A 22,500-nucleotide genomic window follows, 5' to 3' on the forward strand; every position below is an offset into this window, starting at 1 on the left:
ACATTAAGCCTTTGAGAATTATTTGAAATTTGAACTTTTTTTTTTTTTACTTACTTTTCTTATTTGCCGACATTAACATAGAACCATGTTTTCAAATAGATGTATGATTAGCAATAAAAAGAACTGAATAATAAGAAAAGTAAGTAAAAAAAAAAAAGTTCAAATTTCAAATAATTCTCAAAGGCTTAATGTGCCCGAAGTTGAGTTAATGAGACCTTACTCAAACACTACAGTAGCTTTCATATGTAGACTGTAAGTTACCAGTTTTTAACTTGATATCTGAAAGGATCATATACATGTTCAAACTATATCTGTGATATCTATATTCTTGATCTATTGATCTACGTGACAAAATCAGGCAGCAGACAAGCGAATGTCACTACATTGACGCAGCAACAAGTGAGCGATTTATCGGACAATGCGAAAAGAAGAAAGAAAATTTTAAAATAAAATTTAAAAAAAAAACCTTAAAGTGAAATAAAATCAAATCGGAAAGAAACGTCTTAGCGCTTACGAACACAGAAATTGTATAAATTAGTATGTGACACCAAGAAAGTCGTAGAATACGTCGACAGCTATAAAATCGTTGCTGATGATGCGTTGTACGTCGACTCGATAATCGACAGTTACAAACTGACACTAGTCTTTATAAATTTGACCGTTTTAGAACTTGACAATTTTGTTCAATACACAACGCGTTCAAACATACCTTGGTAAATTGTCCAAGAACCTGTGCCACACGTGTATGACGATTAGTAGCGAACGAGTTAAAGTGATCTTTGTTTAGTTTAGTTTAGCACCCTATCTGTGTTACGCGAGTTAATTTGGAAAAGTTCTGCTGTCCGCCATTGTCCCCAGCATAAGTATATCACTTGCCGACTTTATCACTTTGAAGGCTACTATCGCAAGATCCTTACACCTGTCGACCCATTTATTTAACATTAAATAGTGAAAATTATACGCTCAGCCAGATAAATGTTTGCTCTTATTTTAATTTCGATTGTATTCTCAATTAAATCTTGGTGTAATTATAAAGTAATTATTATAAATACGTGAGCAAAATGGCTGCGAGTAATCCAAATTCCGAAATATTGAGAGTAAAAAATCATTACATAATAGAGATAAAGTTATTCTGGCAGAATGTTCCAAATATTGTGGAGGAGAGTAACCAAGTAGGAGTAAATACAATTAAACCAAATTTTCACTGGACTTGGTCGCACTTTGAGAGACAATTTTAGTTCACCTCGCGATCAAACCCCTATATATGATATCCAATATCGCCAGAAGGTCTTCTATTTTTCGTTCAAACTTATTATTCAACAACTTTCCCCATTTACCGTTTGTAGTTTGTTTTCTAATGAAATTTCGTTTCCCTCGTGGTTTTTTATTTATATAATAATTATACGCTCCTTATATTATGATTTATACGATACGTTCGTTAAGTTTATTTAGATGCATGTAACAACCAGAAGGAGTTGTGGTATAGCCATCAGTTATTATATCGATCAAATCGGAATCACTTTCTAAGCTTATCTTTCCGTCTGCCCATCGTGTTCTCTTTTGTGCAATCTACCGGTCGCAATTTATACAATATTTTGATAAAAATTTCGTACACCGATATGTTTTGGCCCAAAGACAAACGCTTTTGAAAATTTTTCGTATCGCACCACTTTCCCAACCATTTCCCACATAAAGTCTTACTTTGAGTGATTTTCATGATGATTAACTTTCTTAAAAAGCTTTCAAAGATATATCTGAAGTATTATTAATTTAGTTACACAGTTCAACAACTATTTCATTTAATAAAAAGTGAAAACATTATAGTCGGGCTAGGCCTACACGATATCGTCTAACACAATTCTTATTTTTGCCATGGAACACAAAAATTGTTTTCATAGGAACACACCGTTATGGGACGGTGTATTAAAAATTAGACCTTTTTGCAAATGTAGTCTTGCGTTCCGTTAGAATGATTGTGCCCATCAGGTTCAAAAATTGAAGCATTTTTTATATAATGTTTTATGTCAAATTACTATTACGGCCTAATTTTCATCATAACATATTAAAGTTTAGACTTTTCTGCCCTATAAAGGGTCAATTTTCGTGAAATCTTACTTAGGCTAATATCCAAACAATCGGCCGAGATAGTCCAAATTTGGCGCAGTTAATTTTTATAACCTAGACCGCTTGTGGTATAGCCAGTTTTGCCGAGAAATTTTGAAAATGGCACTTTTTTCCCATATAACGATTTTTCAGTATAGCCCTTTATATGGGGAGCGATCGAAAAAATGTACCGATCCGAACCATTTTGCATAGCGTTCATCCTTGGGTCAAAACGCGTCACTGTATCAAATTTCATCGACATATATCAAAAATTGCGATTTGTAGGTCGAACACAAATTTACATGGACAAACATCAGACGGACAGACTAGCCTAGAATCATAATCTGAACTGATCAGTATAATAGAAGGTGGATCTATATTAAGCCTTCTTGCGTGTTACATATGTCCGCACTAACTTAATATACCCCGCACCACAAATGGTGTAGGGTACAATTACAGTAACTCTTATGTTAATGAACCATTCAAAGCATTTACGGTTTGAGACAGGGCCGTCTTATCATCGAAAACGTGATCCACACGATGAGACTAAGTTTCGACATTATCAATGGTGTGACAACCATCCCTGTTTTTATCAGAAATAAACCTTAAATTTCCAAAGCCAACGATCAGCAAAATCTGACTTGGCACACTTATGCATCATAATCGGAGAAACAATACCGCGAACAATAGACTTAAAATTAGCTATAGATCTAAGATCTTTAGAACTAAGAAAAAAATCGCATATAAAATAGTGATATTTATAAATAAATACATTTTTGCATCTTTTTTTCGTCTGAGCGGATGAGTAGTCAAAGGATTCCAACTAACAATTCAATGATTGTGGATTCAAGTTCAATGGGATTCTCAATAAAGCCAATAGCCTTAGAATGCGAGTTGTAAGACTTTAGTGTTAGAATCTATTTCTCTACCTAGCTTAACAGTAATAGTATTAACCTCTCGAATAGATTTTTAGCGACCAACTCAGCTAATTCGTTCTTCAACTGTAAAAAAAGTATTAAAGTCATAGAATTAACAACACATCATCAATTGTTCACGGTTGTCACTATTGTGGCGACCATGACATTTTCGGTTTAAGCAATACGGGACGCTTAAGTTTGCTTTTCATAACGTTCAGATTAATCTAGGCGAGTAGATCAAAAGATGCCAAATCCAATGCAAACAGCGGATAATCTGACTGATGTGTAATAATCAGTAACTAAACGTCATTTTTAAAAGCCAACTACGCCAAACCTCGTATCGCGTTGTCAAGCTTCGAACGCTTCAAGTTAACTATTCTCGGGCCTTTCAATCTTAGAAACAAATTTATCATGAAATGCTACAGCATTTTTTTTCCTAATTGTCAACGATCTATATAAAAATTTTTATTTACGATTACATGCACTTATAATGAGTAAGATTTTGTTTTTTGTTTTGTTTTTTTTTTTTTTTTTTCTTAATTTGAGTATCAATTGGGTATCAATTGGTTGAATAGATGTGATTGCTTTCTTATTTTATATTATTAAGAAAATTTTTTCTATTTTTATCAAAAGTAAAAAAATATACTTTACATTTAGGATATTAACATACATCTATACATTTACATACAGGAATTCTTTTTCCAATTCATTTGAGTTTGGTCAATATTTATGGTAAATTCATTCATTATTGGTTCGTATTTTTTATATACTATACCGCCAGCATCGAGCATAATTTTGGAAGCTTGAAATTCAGGTTTCTCAGCGTATTTATCAGAAATATAATACACCTGTGAAATTCCCGTTTGAAGTATCAGTTTGGTGCATTCATTGCATGGAAATAACGTTGTATACATGCGAGTATTTTTCAAACTTTTACAGTTACTATTTAAAATAGCATTTGCTTCGGCATGCACTACAAAAAGCCTTTTATCTTGTAGAGGATCATCACTTTCCACATCGGTTATCTTATGCCAAGGAAATATATCATCACTACAATTCTGCGGGAAACCATTATATCCAACGCCGACACTGCGATTTTCCTCATTGACTATAACTGCACCCACTTGAGTAGAGGGATCCTTACTGCGTTGTGCTGTTACTATAGCGACAGCCATGAAATAGTCATCTAATTGTAAATAATCAACACGTTTACAATTTTTTAAGGCTTTGAAATTCGTTTTCCTCGCATCCGCCATTTTCCAAAAACGTTGGGCAAAAATAATTGTCTAGAAATTCTTTAATCTGAAACCAAAGAACAATTTTTAATAAACCCAACGTAAACCGCAAATTGTACAAAAGCAAACCTAAATATTCCTATGCCGACACACTGATAATTTTCACCGTTTACAAGCGGCAGTCTCCCAATTAAAAATATATGCAGCTACAAACACTTTAATATTTACTTTCAGTTATTACATTTAATATTTTTAATTTAAAACATGTGTATTGACATAAATATAAAACGAAAGTGCACACACAGAGCAGACAGAACGGCAGAACTAACAATAACGTAAACGCGAGGATGATGTGAAAGATATTCGTAAAAACCAAACTTGGCAATACTTTTGTCGCTTAAGGAATTCGCCTTGAAACAAGCTATAGATAATATCAGGTTGTTTTATAATAACCATTTCAGTAAATGATCGCGGGAGTTTTTGTCATTATTTTTTAGTTACCTATTATACTTATTAATAGATTGAGCCTTTTTTACGCATCCCAACGAATTTTCGGTTGTTAATTTGCCGAATAACAGAGGAAGATAATTATTAATGGAGATGCTTTCAAAGTGTATTAAGGCCGCATGCTGGAATTGATGTTTTAATTGCAGCGATTTTCAATATTTCAAGAACAGATTGCCATGATTAGATCCCGTTCATTTAAGGCGTATTTAATATATATTTCAAAGTTTCTGGAAATTGCGCACCAAAAAAACAATTGTTGTCAGCTTTGAAAAAGACCTCTACAAAAATTCTTTTATAAATTAAAAGATTATAACGCTTTTCCTTTGAAATTTTTACGTTCCGTTGAAACAAAATTGTTGAACAACCTCAAAATTGATTTGAACTGAATAAAAAATTTTCTTAAAATGTTTAATTTTTAATGTAGAAGTTTATGTAATGTATAATTTTATATAATTTTCGAATAATAGAATTTGAATCTGACATAATTCATAAAGAATACTTTTAAGCTTTCTGTGTACCGATTGGAATGGGATTTTGTTTGAGATGCAAGTAAATGGAACGCATACGTGATACGTCTTTTCCCGACTTGTTAACTTTGGGGTTAAAATCGCACAACTTGGCGATGCGTTCCCATTCTGTCCCTGGTTCCATGGCGCTACCATTTTCTAAAGCAGCTGCTTGTTTCTCGGCATTACGTGCAGCGGACTTAGTTTTAGCTATAGATTCTTCAGTTTGGCGTAGCCAATCTTCGAGTTCTTTCTTTGCTTGTAGACGTAATTCCTCCTTTTTACGTTCTTCTTCACGATCTTTTTCCTCCAATCGTTTTTTCTGCTCTTCACGCCATTTACGTATTTTTTCCGGTTCCACACGTGAAGGCGGTGGTGCAGATATAGCATTGCTATCAATATTTTCACCTCCAATCATTTCAAAGCTACCCGTTGAGGATTCAAAGCCACCACTACTAGCTGCGGCAATTTCATTAATGTCACCTCCTAAGAGAGCATCGTCTCCAACCGTAGTGGTTACTGTCGCATTACTAGCCACAGTAGAAACAGCGTTTATTTCAGCTTCTAAATCGCCCAACATAGACTGTTCACGAGCCAAAAATTCAGCAGCCGGATCTAACTCTTCGCCATTGGTGGAAGTAGCTACGAAATCATCACCGAAATCCATACTTTTTTTCTAGTTCTGATAAGAGCAAGGTGACACATCAATATCATAAGAAAAATGGGTGTATAGGGGAAATTAATACGTACACACTTTTTAAATGAATATTTACAACTAAATATCGGCAATAATTTATTCCATTAAACTTTTATCATAAAGCCTTAGAAATTTACTACTTTATTGGTTTTTCTAACAATCGCTCATTAATTTGTGATGAGCAAATACCTCAAACTTTTTCTTTTACAGAATATAAAATTCCGTGTGGCCAGAACTAGGCACTTTATGGTATGTACGGTATAAAGAAAAAGTGATGCCAGGTTTTGGAAACTATGTTGCTTTAATTACATTTGAACATACATACTAAATGTTTATCTATTTGATATTTGTAGGCACGAAATTCCAATGTATAAAAGTTTTTTTTAAATAATTTTTTTTGATTTCAGTATAATTAAATATAAAATGATTTATTCCGAGAGGTTTTTGTTCTTTGTTTTACTCCTAAATAGCCTATAATAAAGTCTGGCAAGATTGTTTTCTTATTTTGTCCACATGTTCCATTTTTCATTACTTATTTGCTGCGACTGTCATACTTTTCTAAAATGGCGCTTTGAGAGAGTAGACGATTTTGTTGAAATTGTAACCCAATAATTTTTGTATAAATATAACAACGAAATCTAAACTATTTTCTCCAATATTTGTCATAAAAGTGCAGTGTAAATAAACCTAAAGTACAATTAATAAAAACCTGTGTGAATTTCCTCAATGGAATGATGAAATTTTAATGTGAAAATTTTTTCTCTTCATCATTTTCTATGTGAATAGACGTGATTGACGATAGATCTTTTTGCGTTTGGAAGAAGAACGCGACACACACACAGATAGAAACACGCACGCAAGCAAATAAGTAATATTGGTGCAGTGTGTGGATTTTATCTATAGAGTGTATTTGTTGTGTGTGGTAGAAAACGTCAAAACGTTGAATGATACAATAAAAAAAAACATACAAAAAGAAAAAATTGGACAAGGCGGCGGGCAGGTTTATAATTGTTGTAAAAAAATACAAGAGAAAAACGCACACACTTCATAAAAATAAATATATCCGTAGTTAAAAAGGACTAATCTATAAATTTATAAAAGTTATTTAATATTTCTATACACACTAAGGTGGGTAATTTTTGTTTGTGGAAGTTTTTGCCTTTTTTTTTATATAATTGTTCAGGTTTTTTTGAATGGTTATTTTTTGTGTGTGTGCTCTTTTTGTTTGTTCTAATAGTGTGGCAGTGTAGTGAGTCACCATGGACCCAAACTCGAGTCCCTGGCCTTATGCGTATAATCGTATCGTACCGCCAGCTAGTGGTAGCAGTTCGGCGGAGGACTTTCAGCATCCGCATTTGGCTTCTAGTGCGCAGTCTTTGTTATTACAAGCAGCGAGTTTTAATGCAGCAGCCAGTGGCGGCAGTTTTGTGTCACCATCACCGATCAGTAGTTACAATCCGGTCTTTCAGCAAATTTATCATCATGCGGCCAGTGCTGTGCAACCGAAACCTGCCCACTTTGCTTCGACGACAGTTAATACGCCACACCGTCAATTGCAAATACCCGCCACTTTGGATAAACAGTTGACCTCATTCCAAAACCAAGCCGCTATAGCGGCTGTATCATCGGCGGCTGCCGCAGCCGTTAATAATGCAGCAGCTACAAATTACTATGGTGAAAATTCTTCATCTAGTGGTGCTTCTCCTTCGCCGACTACCGCCTCCATAACGCCGACCACCCTTAGTTGGAATGCACCGACAATGTTGTCGAATACATTTTTGGCAGTACAACAACAAACGCAACAACAGCAACAAGCCCAGCAGCAGCAACAACAGCAGCAGCAGCAGCATCAACAGCAGCAATTGAATCTAGTTACGGATAAGGTGGTGAGTAGTAGTATGTAGTCAAATTAAAAAAAAAAAAACAAAAAAAAAACATCTATATATGTATACATATATAAAAATTAAGGAAAATTAAAAAAATATATATACCTTATTTCATATATAAGAAAAACACATCACTTTTCCCCCGCATTATATTTATCCATTAACTATCAACAATTACGTAAAAGAGAAATATGCAAAAGTACAGAAAGGCGTTAAATAATTCATAAATTTAATTATAGAAATATACTTAAGGAGATTTAAATATTCAAAAAATTTTAAAACACAATCTGTAGTGAGTTTTTATTTTCCAAAGCATTTAATATAAAGCTCACCAATCTATACTTGAACTCTAAGATAATTTTCCGACAAATTTTAAGTTTATACTCATCGCATGGACAATAACGATATATTAATTTTCAATTTCGGCCCCCGGAAATGTTTGCAAATCAGTGAACAATTTCTAATTGCTTTTCTTAATCGCTGAAATGAATGCGTGCATATACGTGCCGTGTAGTCTTAATTGATTTATGCAGACTATCTATAGAAATAGCCTAAATCCGCCCACACTTAGACGGACTATTTGAAATCTTTAATTTGCAAAGTTTTGTGAATAACAACCACGCCAGGCCAGATGAGAGGTCCGTCGGACATTAAATTTGAGATGATTTTCTTTTTCAAAATTCGCGAGTATTTTTATATATAGAATACCGTTTCAAAGGGTTCTCTTTGACATTCAAAATTACTTGGGTTTCTTAGCGGGCAAATATTTTCGTTATATTTTTATTTATTTATTTTTTTCGATTCTCATAAAAAGTTTAAATTTTTTTGCTTATTTATGCATTAAGTGCAATGTAGCTTTTTCACGCTATTATCTGTTGTCTTTACTGCAGTCAATGGCTAATAATGGACCCTAATTTGGGAAAGCTTCTCAGCTGATTCTTTGATTTTCAATTAATATGACTTCACCTACCTCAGCCATTATCTCGACAGTAACAAACTGAGCAATTGGTTCTGCTATACGGGAAAATTTCTTGGAACAAACTTTCTGCTCTTCTAAAAACGAAACAAACCTTAGGACCTCTGCTTACTCTTGAACCAATGTACATATATAGTATATGTGAATGCGTGTATTTGAATGAGTTCGTTAGATTTGCTGTTATGTGACAATAATCTCTGCAACATGCATAAAAGTTTCTCAAAACATTTTTTTTAAATAAAATTTTTCAAAGTAATTGTGAATTTCTTTTTTTGGAAATTTTCTAAACGCCTTCTAAAACAGTATCCTTAGTGAAAAGAAAAAAAGGAACAAAAAAAAAAGATTATGAAAAATTGATTTTTTAATAATTGTAAGAACTTTTCAAGATTTGATACCAAGGGAGATGATAAACATAAAGTGATCGCTACTAAACTATATTGCAAGCAGGAAGTACAGGTCATATACATGAATGAATTTTCAAGCAGGTGCCTTCCATCGTAAACGTGTGTAGTATTATTATATACAAAGTTTCTTCTTTTTTTTTTTTCTTTATACAAAAAGTAAAACAAATATTTAAAAAACTCGCTTGTACACAAAAAAAAAAAAAAAAAAAAAAAAGAAAAAGAAAGAAAGAAAGAAAAATAAAGAAAGGAGTTTATGTTAGTTACTTATTATGATACTTTGAAGCTTTTCTCTTTTGCATAAAATCTTAAATTCATCAAAGGCATCAAAAAAATATACATCAAATTTGAACGGAACTCTGTCTCGGTTGGTCGGTGCTTAACTTATAATTAACTGTGTTTGTTACTAACTCCTGAATTTCTATTCTGACAACTTGTAAACCCTTTCTTATTACCGTTTGTGGGTAAAACGATTTATTCCGTCTGATCTTTGCGTTGTTTCACTGCTGTGGAAATAAAATCCAATATGTATACACACTTGAAATTTGAAAAGAATGCTGAAAAAACGTTTTATATTGTATGGAAAAATGTCCATTATTTGCAGAAATTTGAAAGCAAAAAAAAAAAAAAAAAAAGCAGGAGGAAAAATGGAGCAAAACAAGCAAGCAAGCAGCAAAATATTGGGGGATTAGTACCGACCATTTTGGGTAGTCAAGTGTTGACCCATAATCTAAATAATTACAAAATGTTTTTACGCATGTGCATCCGCCCCTTTGAAATGATGTTTTGATAAATTTTAAATGCAATAAAAAAAATTATTCATATACATACAATTTTTATAATATATATATTTATATATGTTATAACATATTCACATATTCACTATATATACATATATATATATATATAAAAGATATTCATAAAAAACGTATACATTTATATATATGTATATCACATCTGTTCCCTCATATAAAAAAGTGTATGTAAACCGTTCTGATATCCGCGTCCTCGACTCACACTATAGTGCTTATGTTTGAGCTGGTCTATGTGGTATGAGCTGTAAAACAATATATATTTGATGTCTAATAAACTTTTTCAGTTTTTCGTTTTTTTTTTTTTTTTGTTTTATTTTTCTGTTTTTTATTCCTTTCTGTACTTTTTTTCCTCTTGTGTGTATATGTAATTGTTTTTTTTTTTTTTGAGCTCACATCTATTTTTTCACAACACAATCGCGCGTACATATACATTTATATGTATGTATCTGTAAAAATATATTCGTAGAGATATAATAAAACAAAAAAAAAAAAAACAAAAAAAAAACGAAAAAGAATTTACACATATGCACACACATTCATTCATATACTCAGTCACTCAGTCCACTCACTTGCTCATCAGCCAACAAAAACATATCTATTTTTCTCTTCATATTTCTATGTATACGTATCTGTATTTATATGTATTTGTAAAGCATAAAAAATTATTTTCTTTAATTTTCAACAAAAAACAATACAAAACTTCTCTCTCTCTGTCCCTGCTTTTCTCCTTTACACCAATCATCTTTATTCTATTTTTTAAACAATTTTTTCCAACAAAATATACGAAAATTGCAAAAAAAAAAAAAACCAAAATGAAAAATTAAAAAAAAAAACAACAACAACAACAAACAAACAAACATACCAAAACAAACGCAACCATGAAAAATCTAGCAAATCAAACAAGAAAATGCTCAAATTAAGACAGAGGTTAAATCTTACAATGATATATTGTACCTCACACAATTACACCAACAACAGCAGCAGCAACAGCAACAACAGGAAGAGCAACAACAACAGCAACAATTGCAAGAAGAAACAAATTACTATATAATTGATGGTAAACAATATAAAATTGTACGGAAACCATCGCAACCTCAACAACAGCAACAAACGCTGCAAATCGAGCAGCAGCATTCAAGTCCAGCATCTTCCACCACCACCCAACATTATCCCATTTATGCCAGTCCGGCCTTAAGTTCAACGGGCGGTTCATCACCTGCCTTACATGTAGCTGCTACAACGCCACCTCAGATTATTGTTTATAAGAATCCAGGTTCGACCGGCCAAGTGGGTGCCGAGTCACCGATACGGAGAAGTCATGTTGCAAACGCTGGTTCGCCTGCAACTGCGTCCGCCGCCTCAACGGTAGCATATTCGTCTGTGATACAAAGTACTTTACAGCAGCAGCAACAATTGCAACAACAACAGCAACAGCAACAATTGAATTGTTGGAAAATTGACGCTGACAATGGAGGCTCCGCGGAAGATGTAAAAAATGTTTTGCAATTACAAGTGAAACAGGAGCACCCTAGCAGTCTCGATTATAATACTAGCAATGGTAACAGTATTGTTGGTAATGTTGTAATGAGTGACAATATGATATTTAATTTACCACCCGGCCTAGAAATTAAACAAACTATTTGCAATAACAATACACAAAATACGGTGGTACAGCACACACAACAACAGCAACAACAACAACAACAGCAACAACAACAAATTCTTATACAGCAACAACAGCAACAGCAGCAACAAAACGTTTATAGCAATGACTCGAAATTGCAACAGCAACAACAATCAGATAAAAGGCGACAACATATGATAGCCAACATGTTAATGTCGCCCTCAACTACCTCCAATCATCATCATCAGCAACAACACCACCACCACCACCATCATCACCAACAACAACAACACACTTCTTCGCCGTCGTCTTCTCACGCCACAACAGCGTCACAGATTCAAATAATTTCTAAGGTTTGTATTTTAATTTATTTTTTATTTTCGGTTTTACTTTTTTTTATCCTTATCATTTGTTCTACGTATAATTTTTTTTTTTTTTTTTTTTTTTTTTTTTTTTTTCATTTAATTTTTTCGTTGGTTATAAATCGTATGTGTATATATGTTTATTTAAAATAAATGTATGTATACATATGTTTCGGTATAAACATATATATACATATTCTATTTTTTTTTTCATTTTTGACTTGAAACTAACTCTCTTTAAGGTAAGGTTTTCTTTTCCCTCTAATGATGCGTTAAAAACAGTTTTCCTCGCCTTTTTTTTAATTTACGGTGACATGAAATCTATGGATAATCCCTTTGCAAAATCCGTAACATTAATAACAATCGATCGATCCACCTGAATGGCGTTAGCAAGCATAATTCATATATATAGGAATGAAATTAGTTCACTTATTAATGCGAATGGAAAAGGTATCCTTCAATGATTCTGTAAAGTTAGGCAGGATTATGGAAAAAAGGCGGTCCAGCCAATTAATTTTTGATAAAACTTTCATATCATTTTTTTTTTTTTTTTTTTTTTTTTTTTTTTTTTTTTTTTTTTTTTTTGTGTATGTAGCATGCAGAAATTGTGACCCTCCTAGAGATATTTTCCATTTCCATTAACGTGAATTTTTAAATGGTTTCAGTAACAACTGTCTATTAATTCGATTCTGTCTAAAATCCCCAGTTACGAAAGAATTGAGCCTATGATTTCTTCACTCCTTCATAATAACGAATTATGAAAAAAAAAAGAAAAGAAAAACCTCAACACAAATATCACAACTGAAATTTCTTAAATTTAATTTAAAATAGAAAGAAAAAAAGGAGAGATAGACTGACTTGAAGACAGATTGAATTAAACGATTTTATATACACTTAGCTTAAATAAACGAACATTTCCTTTAAATTTCGCAAATGCACTGAAAATGCACAGTGTCATGAAAATGAACTGCCTTTAGGATTACAGTACCGAAGAGAAAGTGAAAGGCAAGAGGAAGATACCGTTGACGCATATCGTTAGAATGCATTTTTGATCAATATTGGCAAGTAGATCCCTTCTTATTCCCATCAGCTATGAAGCCAATCGCTTCATGACTTACAACACACGTGATTTATTTTGCGGTTTCTCTTATCATGCTTATAAGTACATGCAAATATTTATACAACTTTTCAAATACATTTGGACGACATCTAAGAATTCAAAAGTAAGCTCAACCATTCCTTTACTCTTATTAATTCAGTATAGCGATAGTACATCATATATAATTTTTGTGGTTTTTGGAGATAGCTATGAATATATGTACAAAACCTTCGGACGGTAGAGTTCATAATGCGAAAAAAGAAAACAAAAATTAAAAATTTAAAAATTTAATAGAAAATTGAATTCTGAAAGGAATGGGAGGGAGGAGGAGAGAGAATTAAATAATGTATTCAAATTTTTTTTCGTCATTTTTCTCAAGTCCTTGCTTAATAGCTTTCCTTTGGCAACTACCTCTTTTTAGTAAAAAGTTTCCAAATATTTCTTCTTTTTCTTTTTTTAAAGAAAAACTAACCGTGCATTTGCTGTGCTTCAAACTTAATGTAAATAGTAAAGGCATAATAGTTTTAATATAAGAATCGCTGCTAATCACCTTCCAAATAATTCTTGAGGAACACTATTAGAAATAGAAAATTGCTTTCTTGTAAGTACGACAAAAAAGAAAAAAGAAAAAAAAATAGAAAAATAGAAAAATTATTATTTTTTTTTTAATTTTGACAACAAAGATTTCAGAAAATTTTATATACATAGGTGGTATGTACCTGCAAGTACGTGCGAGCCATATGTATATATATATACATGTATATATATGTTATAATAAAGATTTGTGTTGGAACAATCATCTTCCTCCATGTTTGTAATAGAATTACGTATAAAATATATATTTGATTATATTTGTATGTATATATGAATGTATGTATGGATGAATGTACCTGTAATATAAATGTAAGTAGTATTCGTTTAAGTGAAACTATTAATTGCCATTCTGGTGAAAAAAAAAGAAAAAAACTTTTTTTTTTTTTTGTATACTTTATTTAATTTGTTTTTTATACTAACTTTTTGTGTTGTTGTTTTTTGTTTTGTGTCTAATTTTCTTCTAACATTTATTAAATTGAATAAAAATTATTTTGTTTTTTTGGTTTCATAAACATAAAAATAATTATTTGAACCTGTGACGTTGTTAATATATGCCATTGTTGAGGAAGATGAGCGTAAGATCTACACACAACAAAGAAAAACGAAACACATTTTATATCATTGTTGTTGTAAAAAACCAACCAACAAACATGCAAACAAGTATAGCTTTTAAGTTTAAAACGGAATTCTCTTTGCTTTTTGATTTTTGTTGTTCAAAATGTTAATGAAAAATTTTTTTAAAAAATCTCTTCTTGAAATTTTTTTCAGGCTGAGGAAAAACAAGTGCAACAACAACAACAAATGTCAGTAGCAAAACCCACTAAAACGCCACGTAAGAGGCAACCGAAAAAGACGTTAGTGGCCAATGACTATGAAGCGGAACGTGGCTCTCAAAGTGAGGCTTCGACCAGCCACCATCAACAGCAACAGCACGTACAACAGCAACAGCAGCAGCAACAGCAAACCACGTATTATGATTTCAACAGTAAATGGAATACTAGCACATTGAAAACGGAAAGCAATACTACGACACCTGCGGTACAAGTGCCCGCAATTAATATACCTACATATGTTAATCCTCATACAGCTGCTGCGACACAACAACAACAACAACATCAACCACAGCAAGCAGTAAATCAACAGCAACAACAACAACAGCAGCAGCAGCAACAAGAGCAACCGCAAGTGCCACAACCAGCCCACTTGCAATCGTCACAAGCTCAATCGCATTTAACGAATCTATCGTATTATCCGAGTTTTTCGCAACAAATTGCCTCACAATACACGGCCTGTATACAACAAAGTGCAGCTGCTGCCGGAGCCATTCAACATACGCTGTACAATCTCAATCAACAACATCAACAGCAATTGCAGCAACAGCAGCATCAGGCCAATAATCAACAGCAGCAGCCACAGCATCAACAACAGCAACAGCAGCAGCAACAACAGCAACAACAGCAGCAAGTTGATCAACAACAGCAGCAACAACAACAACAACAGCAACAACAAGAACAGCAACCTCCCCAGGAAGATCCAACTAATAAAGTTATTGTACCGAACATTGAAGAAGAATTAGATTTCTTGTCAGATGCTGTGGCACCGAAGCAGGGATACGCAAGCGCTAGCGACACGGCACGTACCGGTACATCGATAGCAACCACAGGTACAAATAAACCTACCAATTTTGGCATATGCAATCCCAACAATTCATCAGCACAGAGCGCAACAAAGCCTAACAGTACTACGGGCGCAGCAGCCTCATCATCGTTAGCGGTAGCCGTTAATAATGGTAGTGCAGCTGCTGTTACGACAGTAGTAGGTGCAACTACGGGTAGCGGAACTACGTATGTGCCGCCTGAGAAGAAGCCTGTAGTGGGCACTTCAATAGGAGAAAAGAAAACCCAATTTATGGATAGTTATTTGAAATTTTTACAAGGTGATCGTGAAGAGGAGACAGCGACGTCTTCGAAGAGCGGACGCCGGAATAATGTGCAAAAATCTCAAGGTGGCGGTGGTGGTGGTGGCAAACGGAGTAAACAAAACAATTCAACTAATAATGCGACGAATAATGCGAGCAACAATAGCGGCGGCGGTGTTGCTGCACCTGCCCAGAGTGAAGAAGCTGTGGCAGCAGGGCATCTACAAGGTTCAATGGTGGATGCTCATGCAGCGGGGGGGACTCTAATGACAGGCGATGATGGCCATCAAATAAAAATTCTTTCCCAAACACAAATCCTACCTAAGAAGCGGCCACATGCACAAATGGCTGCAGCTGCTGCAGCAGCGGCAGCATCTCCTTCGGCCATTTCAAGTAATTCACATTCGAATGCAGGCACATCGGTCATAACCCAACATCCCCAGCACGGTGATGGGCATGCGCAACATCAGCAACCACAACAACAGCAAACTGTAAATCAACAACAACAACAGCAGCAACAGCAACAACAACAACAGCAACAACAGCAGCAGCAGCAACATGAGCAATCATTCCGTCCATATGGACAACACCAAACGCAACAACCACATCATCAACATCAAGTATCACAACAGCACCATCATCATCAACAACAGCAGCAACCACAGCAGCAACAGCAGCAGCAGCAGCAGCAACAACAACAACAACAACAACAATACTGTGCCCAATTGGGATTTATTGGTGGTAGTTCGACGTCTGCCAGCCTAGCCGCCAATAATACAAGTCAAGGTATGTTGCTACTTGACCAACAAAATTCCACTAGCCGTAGTTTTAACGCTCTCAACAACTCTACTACTACAGCCTCACATCCCTCCTCCTCCGCCGCCACTAGCGTACCACACAGCAATCATCACCATTTTTTAAATTTTCTCTGGCCCTGGCATTGAAGCATAAATCAAAAGATAAATATGAAATTGTAAAAACAAAAAGTCGTGATTACGATAAGCCTCGTGTGAACACTCTCGCTCACCCTCTCTCTATCTCCCTATCTTTATCTCTCTCTCTCTGCACCACTCTCTCTGGTTCATTTTTCTACGCTCGAGAGAGAGAAAGATTGAAAGAGGTTGATACAAATTCTTACTTTTGTTACGAGTGTTTTTAAAATAACTTTGTAAAAAAGTTACTAGTGTTTACTTTTAAAAACTTTTTTTGTACAAAATAATTAAACATCCTCCTTTACAATTAAATTATTTTATCATTGTTAAATTGAAAAAAAAAAAAAAAAAAGAAAAAAAAAAGAAAGAAAAAAACCGTAAAAAAAAAAGAAAAAAAAAAAGATCGAAAAGCATAATAATAATTAATCATGGACGAAGAACTTATATGAAAAATGAAATATTTTTTTAAAATATAAATCAATCGATTTTTTTTTTTTGTGGAAGAAAGCGAATCAAACAATAAACTCAACTTACCTATGTGTGTGTTTTTATTTCAAATAAATGCAAGGATGTCTTACGGATCGTTCTCGTCGCCATTTGTTGGATTTAATGCGAAGCAGTGGTATGTTAGTGGCTAATTTTCGACGCGGATTCCTAAGGAGAGGATTTGGTTTGGTTGAGAAAGAGTTATGCTTTCTTCTTTTTTTTGTTTTTTTTTTTGTTTCTCTCTCTCTCTTACTCTCTATCTCTCTCTCTCTCTCTCACACTCTCTTTGACTTTTTGAATATTTTTGTATATTAATTATGCTTTGTTGAAACGCTTGAAGTCCTTGGTTTCAAAATCCTTTCCAAGAATTAAAATAATTAGTAGTAAATGGGCAGAAAATGGATATAAATGTTTTATCCGTTTCATCAACGAATACTTCTTTCCCATTTTTATTGTATTGAACATTAATTTCTTCTTTTTCTATCATTGTAATACCAGATTTGAGAATATTGGGTTCAAAATATATGCGAAGATTTAAGATTTTGGATCAGGATGCGATTTAATTTATAAATCGATCGATTTGTAGGAAAAGTAAGAAAAACTTTTGATTTACAATAATGGGCGACAGTAGATTTACGTCAAAAGGACCTTAGAATGTACAAACGAACTTGATTTTTTTTTTTTTTTTTTTTTTTTTTTTTTTTTAAATACTGGCATTATTTGTTGCATGCGGTCGATAACATAGCGCAAAAGTGATATGGAACTTATACTTGATTAATATTATTATACGCATATGCCATCTGTGATGACTCTGCCCCTTGCATTCATTATTTCTAAATAAAGCGTTTTAACTGTTTCGAAGTAGATTAGTAAATTCCCGTTGAATCGATATAAACTCCTCACATAATAAAGAAGATTTCATCGCTTTTGTTAGTTAATTTCAAGGGCATTAACGTATCCTTACTTAACTCTTCTTTCCTTTCAGCTTTTTAGGAAATTTATGATAAGCAAGTAAAATGGTCAGTAAATAATGGCTTGTTTCCTACCACGGCTTGTTTCTTTTTGTTTTCTTGCGATTACTCAGCAAAACTATTTCTCGTAAGATGTCATTGCAAGAGTGATGTTAGTTTGATTTTAAGGATCTCAAAAAGCGCTAGTGGGCCACCGCGGTGCACCATTAAGTACCCCACTCCACTCCAACCTACACTTATTCATATAAAGACTTTTCAAAATAAGTGCTTATATGGGAAATATTTGTAAAAGTGGTCCGATCCGAACCATTTTTAATAGTTTTCGTTCCCGGGCTAAAATACGTGCCAGTAAAGCAAATTTCACCAGAATATGCGTCGAATAATTGCGATTTGTATGTTGAACATAAGAAAACAAGACGGATGGGCAGATAGGGAGACAAGCGTAGATCGATTCGAACACTACTTCAGAATCGATCGGTATAATAAAAGATGGATCTATCTCACATCATTCTGGGCGCTGTACATGCATCCGTATAAACTTGTACCACAAGCGGTGCAAAGCACAATGATGATTTTTATTTTTGTTTTGTGTATTTTTTTTTTTTAATAATTTCTTCTATATACACGTAGCGTCATTTCTTGACTTATAGCGCAAGAGAATTTGTTTGTAGTATTTGAAAAGGATATTCAGGTCGTGCTTCGTTATTCCGACTCAACATCGAATTTTTTTTTTTTTTTTTGATTAATGGAGAACGATCCACATCTAGAGTCTACCACATGTTCCGAATTTCAATGCATTCACTTTGTCTGCTTTGTTGCCCAAAACGCATTGGAAGCATAATACCAGAGGCAATCAGATGCTTAGTTTGACTCACAGTAAACGCAGTTGTCTACTTAATCTAGAAGCACGGGCGCAGTAAATCTAAGTCCATTTCTGTACCGTAGAAATACAAATGAAAAATACCATCGTATACATAGTATGACAAAAAGAAAGTGAAAAATAATTCAATTTCCACATATAAAAGCATTTTTTGATTTTTTTCCTTGAAATACTCGTAGTGGTGTAGTAGTTCTTGCAGTTATGTATGTGTTTTTTTTCCGTTCGAATTCGACTAAGTTGTGTACTTAGAACCGCATAGGTACACATGTAGGCTTTGAAGGGTTTGCAAAATTTATACCCCCAGATAGTAAAGGAAATAGCTTTCTAGACTTGGTGGTGGGTATTCAAAATGTCTTTTCTTATTCTCCGGCCGATTTAAGTAATCGATCATCTTTTGAAAAGCTTATCCGTTTTATTCGTCATTTAATTTTGGGTTCAATATATTTTCTTAACTTGGTTGACTATTAATCTATGGGTTTTTATATATAGATCCTTTAAACTTGCCGCCAAGACGTGAACAATGTTTACGCAAAGCTAAACAAAATAGTATTGCCGTATTGGGTACCGGAGGCGGTAACGATGATCAAATGGCCGAACCGGATGAATTTGCCGATTCGGATACGGATCCCGTTTGGACGCCTCAAGATGACGATGTAATTTAATTTAATTTAACGAACGAAAGAAATTTACCCATATAATAATATATATATATATATATATATATATATATATATATATATGTATTTTATCTTAGAGCAATGACGATGGTCGTGGTTATAAACGTAAAGCAGCTCGACGTTCCAAAGGATCGCCGCGTAAGCATTTTAGCCAACAACAGCAGCCTCAACAACAACAACAACAACAGCCACAACAACATCATAACGCGGTTGTTTCTAATGACGGTTACACTTTAAATCAGGAGATAGCTAGTAGTTCCAGTGGTTATGGTAATACAACAGGCGCAGGCGCCAGTGATAACTTTAAGGTGAATTGATTTGTTTTGTGTTAGTGATAATTTATTTATAGATTGCCTTTTTTTTTTTTTATATATATATATATATAGACCGGCGATTTTATAGTTTTACGATCCGATCTGGTAAATGACTGGCCAACCATATGGCAAGTGGACTCTAAATGTATCCTACAGAAATATGAACCTTTCTATCAAAATGGCAAAATGTTTTATCGAAATATGTCTAAGGTTTTTATTAAAATACTTTATGTTTTAATTTAATTTAATTATTGTTTTTGTCTCCTCCTTTTGCTGTTTCATTTATTCACGTTTAGTATGCTTCTTGGAATTTAGAAACTAAGAAATTATATTTAAAAGCTCCCGTACGCATACAAGTACAATCGCATACCGAAACAATTGTTGAATTTATGCGTTCCGAATTATTGGCCGATGATACTGAGCAGTTTATTGAGAAAATTATGGAAGACTACCTTTCATTTAGAGATCATTTTGAGATTTATATACAAACTATGATATCTCAGGTATTGGATCCTAGTTTCTTCTCGGAAATAACGCGAGAAAAAGGTGAAATTGCTTTCTCATATTTATTTAGAAGCGTTGAAAATATATCTGTATATATAAATTTTTCTTACAGATGAATATTTTTTGGCTAGTGTCCGAGCCATTGATACTATAATGGAGAATTGTAAACGTAAACTTTTATCGATTACGCCTTGGACGCGTAGTGTTATAGCTTCGATTGAAACTTGGCCCAAATGTCACGTCTTCACGGAATGGGGTCAAAATAATCTAACGCAGAAAAATTGTGCTGGCTGCCATCAACCGGGCATTTCCGTTCGTTTTCTTTTATTCGGTCACCCCTACAATTCGAATACTATGCAATCAGTACCAACTGATGCTCGTATCACTTATGAAAAGGTAACACAAATTACATAAGCGGTTCTTAACGCTATTCTAACTATATTGTCTTTTAGGACATATTACTGTGTCGCATTTGTGCCGCGAGGGCGGATATCTTCCATAAGATTGCTCACGAGAAATATAATCTATACATAAATTGTTCGAGGCGGGTATCCGAATTACAACAAGAGAATCCTGGTAAAACCTCTACAGAAATATTAAATGACCTTCTCGCCGAACATAATTGGATTGATGAGGTAAGAGCAACAACAATAATAATAATAATAATTGTTATAGTGATTAAGAACACAATCTATAAGAACTTGTGCATTATACAACATACACGTTTTGCTATAGTCCAACAACTAACACATAATGCATTACCTGATATTGAGGATTTATTAGTAGATAGCTTCATCAACTGTGTGTTCATGCGTGCATGCGATCCTTTCAAGCTAATAAAAAATAATAACAATATTTCTGATATTGTTTTCGACATTTTAACGATAACTAAGATCGTAGAGATATCGGTAATGAACGAGTGAAGACAATTTCGCAGAATTTCAGAAAGCTTTCTACAAAATCGCCGTTTGCTCCAAGTTGGCCGCTTAAGATAGGATTTATATTAGCTTTAAAGCAATAAATTCTGACTTGGAGTAAGGTAAAGTGTCAATTTTTCGCTACACAGTAAGCAGATGGTTTGTATCTACATCCATTGGCTAGAACTCAGATGTTGACAGTGTTATATTTTCGCCGTGAGCAGTATGAAAATATGATGGTCTGTATATTAACAAGATTTCAACCTTTTGCCATTAGACAGTTACTTCTGGTTTTAAACGAACCTTCTCTTTGTTGATCGCTTTCGCTTGACTATCGGGCATATGATGGCTCTGCATTCATGCAATACTCATATTCAACACTTTAGGCCTTTCTTCGATGCTCCTCTCACTTATTTGTGTTATAATTCGGTCACGCTAATTTATAATATACTACATCTAGGATTAGCTTATTTATTCCTTCGCCGATAATATGATTTTCGAAGAAAATCGTGGCAACAGGTGTCAAAAGCACTTCATTTTTTATTTTTATATGACCGACCACTTTAAGTGATATTCACTTTATACGTAGCAATGCTGGTAACCAAGAAGGACAATATATGTATGTGTGCATAGAGAAAGAAAAAGTGGAATAGTACTGCAAAGGGAAGAGCTTAGAAACAGTGGAAAAGACGATTGTAGGTAAGTTATTACAAAGGCGAGTAATGCGGTAGTGTGCTGCGCGATTTGCAGAGAAATTTCCTCAACAAGTCTAATTTTCAACTGATGCAGTAATATCTTAGCATATGGAGACTGTTTTCGTTTCTCTTTTGAAATGATCGCTCGACACATTCATTTTATGCTTCTAAATATCGGAGTAACTAGACGGAGAGACTAAACATATGGACGAATTAATTAAAAAAACATTGTATATATTGATCAAGAAAATATATTAATTTTATAGCATATATGTTGTTGCTGTTGTTGTTTTTGCTATATGAATATTTATTAAATAATATTTGCAGCTCTTCCGTAACATGCGCAACTCCTGGGCTGAAGTTGAAAGCTTGGAAAGACAGAAACGTTTCCGGGAAGTATCGCAATGATTTTCTGGACCCAGTTGAGATTTGATTGGCGTAAAACTTGTTTAGCCACGTAAGCATTATTGTACTACTACTATAC

At 33.9% G+C, this 22,500-nt stretch overlaps 3 protein-coding genes across 4 annotated transcripts in view; 1 reads left to right on the forward strand and 2 right to left on the reverse strand.

The window, feature by feature from the left end:
• Window positions 1-3,660: 3,660 nt before the first annotated feature.
• On the reverse strand, window positions 3,661-4,558 carry LOC119632112 (probable deoxycytidylate deaminase). Its single transcript, XM_038024871.1, has 2 exons — window positions 4,385-4,558; window positions 3,661-4,322 (listed from the first exon to the last, which is right to left on the reverse strand). Exon 2 carries the CDS (start codon window positions 4,274-4,276, stop codon window positions 3,701-3,703), a length of 576 nt encoding a protein of 191 aa, XP_037880799.1. The 5' UTR covers window positions 4,277-4,322; window positions 4,385-4,558; the 3' UTR covers window positions 3,661-3,700.
• A 657-nt stretch (window positions 4,559-5,215) lies between these two features.
• Window positions 5,216-6,229, reverse strand: LOC119631724 (clathrin light chain). 2 transcript variants are annotated; one of them, XM_038024179.1, is made up of 2 exons: window positions 6,023-6,229; window positions 5,216-5,950 (listed from the first exon to the last, which is right to left on the reverse strand). In XM_038024179.1, the coding sequence occupies exon 2, from the start codon at window positions 5,933-5,935 to the stop codon at window positions 5,264-5,266; it is 672 nt and encodes a 223-aa protein (XP_037880107.1). In that variant the 5' UTR covers window positions 5,936-5,950; window positions 6,023-6,229; the 3' UTR covers window positions 5,216-5,263. The 2 variants fall into 2 exon arrangements, with proteins under 2 accessions (XP_037880107.1, XP_037880106.1); XM_038024178.1 differs by having other exon boundaries at window positions 6,019-6,227.
• Window positions 6,230-7,051: 822 nt separating this feature from the next.
• LOC119645178 (putative uncharacterized protein DDB_G0271606) overlaps window positions 7,052-22,500 on the forward strand; it is a 15,559-nt gene continuing 110 nt past the window's right edge. Inside the window, exons 1-11 of the mRNA XM_038045157.1 lie at window positions 7,052-7,093; window positions 7,203-7,851; window positions 10,935-12,020; window positions 14,491-16,426; window positions 19,399-19,562; window positions 19,664-19,894; window positions 19,973-20,110; window positions 20,197-20,446; window positions 20,517-20,800; window positions 20,857-21,039; window positions 22,344-22,500. The exon at window positions 22,344-22,500 is cut by the window's right edge and continues 110 nt beyond it. Coding sequence (XP_037901085.1) covers window positions 7,225-7,851; window positions 10,935-12,020; window positions 14,491-16,426; window positions 19,399-19,562; window positions 19,664-19,894; window positions 19,973-20,110; window positions 20,197-20,446; window positions 20,517-20,800; window positions 20,857-21,039; window positions 22,344-22,424 — 4,980 coding nt within the window. The 5' untranslated portion in view covers window positions 7,052-7,093; window positions 7,203-7,224 and the 3' untranslated portion in view covers window positions 22,425-22,500. The remainder of the gene's footprint in view (window positions 7,094-7,202; window positions 7,852-10,934; window positions 12,021-14,490; window positions 16,427-19,398; window positions 19,563-19,663; window positions 19,895-19,972; window positions 20,111-20,196; window positions 20,447-20,516; window positions 20,801-20,856; window positions 21,040-22,343) is intronic.

Source organism: Glossina fuscipes, unplaced genomic scaffold (assembly GCF_014805625.2).
Source record: "Glossina fuscipes isolate IAEA_lab_2018 unplaced genomic scaffold, Yale_Gfus_2 1, whole genome shotgun sequence".
In the NCBI taxonomy this organism is placed as follows: domain Eukaryota; kingdom Metazoa; phylum Arthropoda; class Insecta; order Diptera; family Glossinidae; genus Glossina; species Glossina fuscipes.